Raw genomic sequence first — 11438 nt, 5'->3', positions numbered from 1 at the left:
GCTTCTCTGTAGACACCCGGATACCAGAGTTAGCCGACAAGGTCTGTAGTACAAACCTCTCACTGACAGCAGAGAAAAGCCAAGAGCCTGGAACTTACTCTTCTCATTTCACCACCTTCAGAAATGGAGATGTGAAGACTCCACTCTACTTCTAGGGAAAGGACCCATGGGGACAGGGCGCCAATCTCTAGGTTAGAGACGTGCATTAAACATGTATTAATTGCTCAGTGTACTTCTCGCTCTCTCCAAGACAGATGCCCTAGGGCAGTAGTCCCTCAACTTTAGAGGTCAGCAGAATCACCTGGGATCCTTGTTAAAGCTGCAGTCGCAGCTCTACCCCCAGAGATGCTCCTTCATGAGACCTGGGACCAGGTATCTCCAGGCAGATGGTTCTGAGTGCTCACTGTGAGGAAACAGTGTCCTTTGGAAGAACGTCAGGGTGGATGCCCTATGAGTGCATCCCAAAAGAGATGCAGAAAGACGTCCTACTGGCCCTTCCCTACCAGACTTATGTTTCCCCCAGTTGGGTCATAGCTTGTGATGTGAAGAGTGGTTTTTCTCCCCAAGGCTATTCCTTTCTGGTTTTGTGCTCATAAAATTAATTCTGGTTCATGATGGAAATCCAAATAATGAAGACGTGAAAACAAAGGATAAAGTCAAAGTACTTCACCCTTCCCTCAATTTTTTTTATTCTTCTAAAATCGTTTTTCATTCACAAAATTTTATGTTTACGTTAATGGGATTTATTTTATGTAGTATTTTATAGCCTTCAGTTTCTTTTTCTTTTTAATTTATTTTTTAAATTTATTGGGGTGACAATTATTAGTAAAATTACATAGATTTCAGGTATATAATTCTGTATTACATCATCTATAAATCCCATAGTGTGTTCACCACCCAGAGTCAGTTCTCCTTCCATACCATATATTCGATCCCCCTTACCCTCATCTCCCACCCCCCTCCTCCTTCAGTTTCTATAATAATTTATTATAAGAATATTTGCATTCCTATTTGTATTCATACCAATATGTAGAATACATGCAATATCAATATTTTGATCTGCTTTAAAGTTTTAGTCAATCTCTTATTGAATAACACAGAGATTCACTGTGAAACTTTATTAAAGATTGTACTATGCCTTGATCCTTCTATCAGTTATCTGGTCAAGTCACCTTCAGTATGTCCAAAAGCATCATTTTTTAAATTAGTTTTGGGTGTACAAAACAATGCAACAGTTAGACATTTCACCCCTCACAAAGTAATAGCTTCCCTCCCCCAATCTATTGCCCCTCTGACATTGTATATATATATATATATGTACATATATATATATACACATATATATATAAATATATATATATTACAATTCCATTGACTCTATTCTCTATGCTATACTCCATATCCTGTGACTATATGTATATATTAAATCATAATTGACATACAGTATTATTCAACTTCAGCTGCAGGGGTACAGTGCAGTGGTCAAGCATCTAAACCATCCATGACGTGGTCTCCCTAATAAGACAAGTGCCCATCTGACACCTTACAAAATCTTTACAACATTATTGATTATATTCCTCAAACTGTCTTTCATTTCCCCGTGGCAATATTGTAGTTACCAATTTATGCTGTCTGATCCCTTCCCTTTTTCCCTTATTCCCAACCCCCTCCCTTCTCTCAACTATCACTTTTCCCTCTGTATCTCTGAGACTATTTCTGTTTACTTCAAAAGCATCAATTGTAATGGACTCCATTGTCTTAATATCTGCGTGCCAGCGTCTTCCTCCTTTAATACACAAGAACCTAACTTTGAAAACACATGAAGTGTAGAAGTCCAAGTGGAAATAGGTGGAAAGCGAGGCCACAAAGCCAGATTGTTTTCATTAACTCATAGTCTAAGTAAAAACCTGTGGAATGAAATAAATGAGTAATAAAGGAAATTTGGTATAGTAATATTTGACAGCTACATCAAATAGCAAATTCCTACAAATGTTTTTATTTCAGTCTTCACACCCCAAACAGACTAGAATTGGGCACCACCACAGCCTTAATTGTCACTCTACCTGCTGGTATGTATTACTTAGTTTTATATTTATAAAGTTGGGCAAACATATTGCACTTACCATGGGGAAGATGCAAAAAAAAGATGAAATGATGGGAGTAAAACTTGATGACCTTAATGACAATAATATGGATTGGATTCAAGACAAGTGCTATCTTACGGGCTGTGTCAAGAAACATGGCAAGTCAAATGAGGACTTTTAGACAAGAGTGACATCATATAAGAAAATCGTTTAATGTCCTGTCAGGAACTCAAGTGTCCCTTTGTGGATGTACAGATACTCTGATATCAACCAGTGCTTTATAATAAATTCACATTTTATTGGGCATCATGTGTGAAACAATTGTTAGTTAAAATAGGAAAATATGTTTTTGAGTGACATTAGCAAAATCACAGTCTCACTGAAATCCCACAGACTTAATGGAAACAGAAGCCACCAATGGATGTGGAATGTAATTCTTTCAAAGCATGGCTTCATTTTCATTGAACTATGTAGTCTCGGGTGATGACACAAAGCATGATATGTAGTATCTGCTATACGTACGTTATTTATGAAAGAGAAAAGAAAGTCAGAGAAAAATCTCTGGTATTAGAGATTGGAAAAAAGGAATTTATTGCAGCCAGAATCAATCTGAAAATATCAACATGAACCACAGACTTCTCTATTGCTAAAATAATTTCAGCATTCTCTTGCTTCACTCTCCCCTCTCGCAGAAGTCATGTGAGGTGTTATAAACGTGCCTCCCACGCCCTCCATGATGTAATTCTTTACACCAGTCTCTTCAAAGCGCAGTTCATAGATCAGTAGCACCAGCATCACGTGGAGTCCCGTCGTCGTGCATGCAAATTTTGGGGTCCCACCCAGGACTACAGTAGGGATCCATGGTGGTAGACTCCAGGAATCTGTGTTTTCACGAGTTTCTGGGAAATCTTGTGCACATAGAGTTTGAGAAGCTTTGCTTCATTCTTCACCAAGCAAGGCAGATGTCCATGAAGGATAGTCAGTACTGAAACTGGAGTGGCATTTGTAGGAAAGCAATTACGTGATCAGAGAGTATCCCCTGTATTTTGGTTGTATTTACAAAGGAGGCCAGCATGAAGCATGCTTTCATAATGATTGTGTATGGGGGCTGAGACATATCAACCACACGGTGTCGGCAAAGGTGGGGAGAGGGGACCCCTGGTCAGTCTCGGTCTCCTCCAGGACCTTCATCTTCAGAGCTGTTGTGACATTTTATACCATGGGCAGAGAGTCATCCAATTCCTGTTTCTTAAGTGACAAGTAGTTTGGATTCTTTGATTTCAATAGATACAAGAAGATGAAAAGAAAGCCCATTTAGTCTGCATAAGCGAGTGTACTGAAATAATATAGCTAATTCTTCAGATTCTGGGGTGTGTTAAAATCTGAGATTACAATCCCAAAATATGAGAGTTTTCCAAAATCTCCTGAAATAAGAGACAACCCGCTGAAAAACCACTTCCTCTATGAAGCTTTTGCTGACATCCAGGCAGCGTTAACTATCAATAAATCCTCCATTGTGCTACTACCATTTATTATAATTATGTCATTGTCTATAAGCCTCAGTTTCCTCAACTGAGAAATACAGATAACAACAGTACATGCTTCATAGGATTATTATGAGGATTAAAAGAGATGATACAGGTAAAGCTCGTAATACGGTGCCTAATACACAGCAATCATGGAGAAGCCTGGTGATTATTAGGAGTCGTATATTGAAGCGCTTTTTACTACTCGTACGTACTTTTCAGTTCACCTGTCTCTAAACTACTAGAATGTTGCCTCCTGTAGCATGGATGTCCAGTGTTTATCCAGCCCTGTCTGACCAGGGCTAGGCACACTCATGTCTGACAGAGGTTAGGTAACTTGTTAAGTGGCTATTCAACAACAGAATCTATAATATAAGGAAAGTCTCACTGTTTTTGTGGGATAATTCCAACTTTTCTATCCTTAATGACAAAAATTAAAATTTATGTATGCTTGAGTTCCCTCCTGATTTCATTTATAGCTTCTTCCTCAAAAAAACCTCTTGGATTCTAAGATACTAATCAGTACAACACTTGCAGCGTTTTTCATTTGTTTTTCCTTCAAAATCTAAGTGATTCTAACTCTTTAGTATTTCCTCTCATCCACATTCCATCTGTCACAAAATAAGATCATTTTTTACTCGTAAAACTAACGTCAGAGTTGAACTTGATATATGTATATATAATATATATAATTTACCTATATATAATTTTTGAACATATGCATAATATGTATAATATATAGAAAAAATATATACATATATATATAAATCCAGAACTAAAATATAAATACTGAAGCTCATGATTCTGTAATGTTATGATTCCTCTCCCCTGAGAAAGGTCTTTCTAGTGTTACATTTTCTAATGTGTTTTGTTTTCTTTTGTTTTTTTCAGTTTCAGCTGTACAAAAAAAATGTAATAGTTAGACATTTATACCCCTCACAAAGTGATAATGCCCATCGCCCAATTTACTACCTCTCTGACATTGTATATAATTATTACAATTCTATCGACTATTCTCTATGCTGCACTAAACATGCCATAACTAATATAGATATTTATATTTATGTATATATTTGTGTGTGTGTATATATATGTGTGTGTATATATATATTTATAAAGAATTGTTACCTTTAACATTGAGAAGGATAAAAACTGGTCAATTAAAGTGTCAATGCTTAGTAGCTTCCAAAAGTATTTGTAAACTATATATAGCAAACTTTCTCCTAACCCAGAGAGATGTTTCATTGGGGAAGTTCATGAGACAGCCCTGTCATGGCTGAGGGGAAATACCCCAGATAAAGTACATACTTCCAAAGGGATTTCCAGAAGTTCTATGTGCATATGGAAATCAATATGGCACCTACCATTTTGTTTTTCGCTGTCTACAACCAGGGAAATCCAATCTAGCAGGTTAGGTGGTGATAAAACACTTCCCAACAGGCAGGTGGACTTCACATTTCTTGAGAAAGCTCCATTCAGAGCAATGTCAGCAACCCATGACTAAAAATATGAATGACAAGCTGCCTTTTTTGAGGATGGACCAGATAGGGCCAGGCAGGTGGTCAGGGATCCACACAACAGAACTGCAGTGCAGAGAAACTGAGCCAGGTACTCATGGGTGTGTAGGCCAACCAAGGCAGGCTTTGTCTAGACCAGCAAGAAAGGGTCCTGCCCTATTCGGTTTAGTTCTGGCTCCCGGTTGACACTGAGCCTGCAGACAAAGTGACTCCAGGCCTGAAGCTTCATCGAGCAGAGTGGGAGTGGGGGCAATCTTTGTCCTTCCACAATGAAAGCAGGGATGCTCATAGGCAGCCTCATGAGCTGTAGGTCAGGGGCCACTCTGAATGAACATTAAACAGGTAGGAATAAGCTACTCCTCTCATCTGTCTGTAATCTGCCCACCTACCATCTCACTCATCCATTGCTCCATGGTCGTCTGGTTCTAGTGTAAGCCAGTGAAGATGTGTTGCTGTACCTAGGACCCCTGCTTTTCTTTGAATGGGGTTATTATCTATTGCCAGTCTCCCATAGTCACCATAACTCAGGTGTCTCTGTGCAAGTTCTGCTCCACAATTCACCCAGGATGCATAGGTAAGGAAAACTAGTATTTGATTTTCTTGGTCAGTTGTAATGCTAAGACAAATTTAGCATTTCATTTATTTCAAAGCCAAACCTCAATTTCTTCTTCTGTGTAAACTGAAAACATAGATGTCTTATATTTTCAGTTTATACAGAAGAAGAAATCGAGGTTTTTGGAAGTTAATTACCTGAGGCCACTCACGCTTGCAGATAAAGCTTTCAATTGGGATCCAGCTTTCACAAATACGCCTAACAGCTACAGGTGCCAAGTCTCAAGTATTTGTTCTTATATCTCCTTAATTAAGTACAGCCTGAAGAAAGAGGATTATGTGGTCCATCACTGGATGACAAAGAAGTTAGATTACTGGGGCTCATGATGTTACTTGTGGTAACGAAAATGAGAAGAAATGATTTTCAGGAAGACAAATGATGACAATATTGAATGAGAAAGTCACAAAATTCTGTGGGGGCAACAAAAGTCTCCACTATGGAAGCTTTCTTTGTCTTTCTCTTTCTGTATCTAGATTGAGCCTGTGTCTTGACTAAAACTCACACATCAGTCAGAAAGCTTCAGAGACGATTGGTCTGAAAATGAACTGTGGAATGAAGGTTACAATAGTCTATAAGAGTGATCAGTTTCCCTCAAACCCAGAAGAAGCCTTGAGTCTATATGTAGATCAACTGACTCAAAACAGGGGGTAATTTTCTGGAGCAATAAAGGGCATGATAGGGTTTCCTGTCCTGATCCACCACCAGCAGAAACTATGAGAAGACCACTAAACGGGAGGTGGAAAATGAAAACAGGTACTTTACAATTTCCAATTCTGCAACCTTTCTATGCTAATATCTTCCAACAATTTATAAACACTAATGAATTCCTAGTGTCACCCCTATTTCCCCTCCCCCCGGCCCCTGGCAACCACCATTCTCTGCTCTGCTTCTATGAATTTGACTTATAAGTGAGATCACATATAAGTGAGATCATGCAGTAGTTGTCTTATTGAGTCTGACTTATTTCACTTAGCAGAATGTACAAAGTTTCAGTTATGCCAGGTGAATAAGTTCTTGAGATCTAGAGTACAGCATGATGGCTGTAGTTAAAACTACTGTACTATATACTGATATTTGCTAAGAGGGTGAATCTTAAGTGAAGTCCTCTCACCACATGCACGGTAAAATAAAATGGTAACTGTGGAGGTGATGGATTTATTATTAAGTAGCTTGATTTTGATGATCATTTCACCACGTATACATATCAAAACATCATGTTGTACACTTTAAATATATAGTCTTCCTATGTCAATTATACCCCAATAAACCTGTTTTTCAAAAGAGCTAATCAATTCCCAGGAAAAAAGGAGAGACACAATTGTACTAAATCTGTAGTTTCTTATCTGATAGACAAGAGCTATAATGACCAATATTTCAGAATTCATAATTTATACTAAACATGTACAAGGAGAAGAGAGAATAATAGTAACAGAATATAATTCAAGTTATCAAATATTACTGAACACTTCTTCCATGCTGGCCTGAAAAGTAAGAGGCTAGAGTCTGGTGATAAACGCGTCTGTCATAAAGATGAGCGAACGTCATGACACAAGACTGTTGCTCTGTTGATAAGTTTCTCCAGCACCCACTTCATGTCTCTATTCCTCAGGCTATAAATGAAAGGGTTCAGCATTGGAGTCACCACCGTGTACATCACAGTAGCAATTATGTTGTTGTCACTGGAGGTGTTGGATGATGGTAAAAAATAGAGCCAAATAATTGTCCCATAGTACAGAGACACCACAGTGAGGTGGGAGCCACAGGTGGACAAGGCTTTGCAGAAGCCCTTGGTAGATGGAACCTTCAGGATGGTGGCCCCAATGCGGCCATAAGAGATCAGGATGCATATTAGTGGGAGAGTGATGCCGGCCACTCCTGCTGTGAAAATGAGCAGCTCATTGAGGGAGGTGTCAGAGCAGGACAACTTGAGCAGGGCACCAAGGTCACAGAAGAAATGGGGGATGGTGTTGTCATCACAAAAGGACAGCTGGGCCAGGAGAAGGGTGTGGGACAGGGCATTGGCACAGGAGAGGAGCCAGGACCCGGTTACTAGTAAGGTACTCAATCCCTCTCTCATGATGGTCATGTAATGGAGGGGGTGACAGATGGCAACGTACCGATCATATGCCATTGAGGTGAGAAGGAAATTGTCCAAAGCAGCAAAAAACATGAAAAAATACATCTGTGTTACACACCCTGCATAGGGGATGGATTGGTCCTGAGTCTGCATGTTCACGAGCATCTTAGGGACGGTGACAGATGAGAAGCAGATATCAGAGCAGGCCAAGTGGCTGAGGAAGAAGTACATGGGCGTGTGCAGGCGAGCATCCAGCCTGATGAGCAGGATGAGGAGCAGGTTCCCCAGCACCGTGGTCAGGTACATGCCCAGGAACAGGACGAAGAATACGCCCTGATGCTCGGGCCTGATGGGGAGCCCCCGCAGGAGGAAGTGGGACACGCTGCTCTGGTTCTCAGGCCTCATGCTGCCCTGTGTCTGCTGGGGACGAAAGGACAGTGAAAAGAACAATAATAACCATTGCACCTAGGAGATGTCCTATCTGAGGTAACATTGTTTCGATTAATAAATAATGCAAAGATCTCTATTAAAGAACTCGGTGTGTTGTGTTCAGCGGAGTTCAGGCAAACACAACTGAGTTAGTAAATGTTTCCTTGGCCCGAGGCTTGATGCCTTTGATGAGGGTACGGGACTGTTCTAGGGATTACAGGCAGGACATCACCGAGCAGCCAGGAGGCTTAGTCCTCATCTCCCCAAGGCTTGGGGTTAAAGTGTGAGAGTCATTGGCCAGTGGTGATTGCAGTGTCCCTGTCCTTAGGAGCTAGTAATGAGAGGTGACTTCAGCAAGAGCACAGGGAGGTGATGAGCTCCGGTGTACACACACACACACACACACACACACACACACACCTGTTCCCAAGGATGATGTCTAGTTCTGCTCTGAATTCTATGCTGCAGTCATCTAGCTTCAGGGAGTGGGGACTGGTTTCTCAGCATCTCTGTAGACACCCAGACACCAGATTCATCCTACAAGGTCTGTGATCCTAAACCTCTCACTGATATCAGAGAAAAGCCAAAAGCCTGGAACTAACTCTTTCTCATTTCACCACCTTCAGAAATGGAGATGTGAAGACTCCACTCTACCCCTAGGGAAAGGACCCAAGGGGACAGCGCACCAAACTCTAGGTTAGAGACATGCATTAAACATGTAGTAATTGCTCAGTGTACTTCTCACTCCCTCCATGACTGATGCCCTAGGGCAGTGGTCCCTCAACTTTAGAGTTAAGCAGAATCACCTAGGGAGCTTGTTAAAGATGCAGATCACAGCTCTACCACCAGAGATGCTCCTTCATGAGAACTGGGACCCGGTATCTCCGCGGCAGATGGTTCTGAGGGCTCACTCTGAGGAAACACTGTCCTTAAGAAGAACGTCAGGGTGGATGCCCTATGAGTGCATCCCAAAGGAGATGCAGAAAGACCTCCTATTTGCCCTTTCTTACCAGATTTCTGTTTCCCCCAAATGAGTCATAGCTTGGGGTGTGAAGAGCAGTTTTGCTCCTCAGTGGGTATTCCTTTCTGGTTTACTGGTTATAAAATTAACTCTGCCTCATGATAGAAATCAAATAATGTAGATGTGAAAGCAAGGATAAAGTCAAGTACTTCACCCTTCCATTAGTTATTTTTTACCTTCTAAAATGGATTTTATTCATAAAATTTTATGTTTATATAAAAGGGATTCATTTTATATAGTATTTCGTAGTCTTTTTTCTATAATAATTTATTATAATAATATTTGCATTCCTAGTTCTATGCATAGCAATATATAGAATAAATACAATATCAATATTTTGATCTGCTTTAAACTTTTAGTCAGTCTCTTATTGAATTGAATAGAGATTCAGTGTGAAACTTTATTAAAGATTGTACTATGCCTTGATCCTTCTGTCAGTTATCTGGTCAAGGAACCTTCAATATCTCCAAAACCATCAATTTTTTTTATTAGTTTCAGGTGTACAAAACAATGCAATAGTTAGACATTTCAACTCTCACAAAGTGATAATCTTCCTCCGCCAATCTATTGCCCCCCTGACATTGTACATATCTATTACAATTCCATTGACTCTATTCCCTTTGCTTTACTCCCTATCCCATATCTACTTATATTAAATTATGGTTGACTTACAATATTATTCAGCTTCAGGTGTACAGTACAGTGGTCCAGCACCTAAACCATCCATGACGTGGTCTCCCTAATAAGACAAGTGCCCATCCGACACCTTACAAAATCTTTACAACATTATTGATTCTATTCCCCAAACTGTCTTTCATTTCCCCTTGGCAATATTGTAGTTACCATTTATGTGGTGTAATTTCCTTCGATAGATGAATGGGTAAAGAAGTTGTGGTATATATACACAATGGAATACTATTCGGTGGTAAGAAAAGATGATATAGGAACATTTGTGACAACATGGGTGGATCTTGAGAGTATAATGCTAAGTGAAATAAGTCAGACAGAAAAAGCAGAGAACCATATGATTTCACTGATATACGGTATATAAATCAAAAACAACAAAAGAACAAGACAAACACATGAGAAACAAAAACTCATAGACACAGACAATAGTTTAGTGGTTACCAGAGGGTAAGGAGGGTGAGGGGTGGGAGATGAGGGTAAGGGGGATCAAACATATGGTGATGGAAGGAGAACTGACTCTGGGTGGTGAACACACAATGGGATTTATAGATGATGTAATACAGAATTGTACACCTGAAATCTATGTAATTTTACTAACAGTTGTCACCCCAATAAATTAAAAAAAAAGTCTGCATAAGTGAGTGTACTGAAATAATATAGCTAATTCTTTAGATTCTGAGGTGTGTTAAAGCCTGAGATTACAATCCCACAATATAAGAGATTTCCAAAATCTCCTGAAATAAAAGAGATAATCTGATGGAGAACCGTTCCCCCTCTAAAGCTTTTGCTGACATCCAGGCAGCTTTAACTATTAATAAATCCTCCATGGTACTACTACCATTTATTATAATTATGTCATTGTCACCAAGCCTCAGTTTCCTCAACTGAGTAATATAGATACCAACAGTACATGCTTCATAGGATTATTATGAGGATTGAAAGAGATGATACAGGTAAAGCTTTTAATATAGTACCTAATACACGATTATCATGCATGGTGATCATTAGGAGAAGTATATTGGAGCACTTTTTACTTCTCTTACTTACTTTTCAGTTCACCTGTCTCTAAACTCCTAGAATGTTCCCTTCTGTAGCATGGATCTTGAGTCTTTATCCAGCTCTGTCTGACCAGGGCTAGGCACACTGAAGTCTGACAGAGATTAGGTAACTTAAGTGGCTATTCAACAACAGAATCTATAATATAGGGAAAGTCTCACTGTTTTTCTGGTATAATTCCAACTTTTTTTTACCTTAATGACAAAAATTAAAATTTATATATGCTTGAGTTCACTCCTGATTTCATTTATAGCTTCTTCCTCAAAAAAACCCTCTTGGATTCTAAGATAATAATCAATACAACACTTGCAGGGTTTTTTGTTTTTCCTTCAAAAGCTAAGTGACTCTAATTCTTTAGTATGTCTTCTCATCCATGTTCTATTCGTGACAAAATGAGATCATTTTCTTACTCATAAATTCACGTCAGA

The 11438-nt window shown here is 39.4% G+C and overlaps 1 protein-coding gene across 1 annotated transcript; it reads right to left on the bottom strand.

Annotated features, from left to right (window-relative positions):
- Positions 1-7262: 7262 nt before the first annotated feature.
- Positions 7263-8222, bottom strand: LOC141571273 (olfactory receptor 1J4-like). The gene has a single exon (XM_074331542.1). The coding sequence runs from the start codon at positions 8220-8222 to the stop codon at positions 7263-7265; it is 960 nt and encodes a 319-aa protein (XP_074187643.1).
- Between the last annotated feature and the right edge of the window lie 3216 nt (positions 8223-11438).

This window comes from Rhinolophus sinicus, linkage group LG04 (genome assembly GCF_036562045.2).
Source record: "Rhinolophus sinicus isolate RSC01 linkage group LG04, ASM3656204v1, whole genome shotgun sequence".
NCBI classification, from domain to species: Eukaryota; Metazoa; Chordata; class Mammalia; order Chiroptera; family Rhinolophidae; genus Rhinolophus; species Rhinolophus sinicus.
The sequence above is the reverse complement of the archived record's forward strand: the minus strand, read 5'-3'. Positions and strand labels throughout refer to the sequence as shown.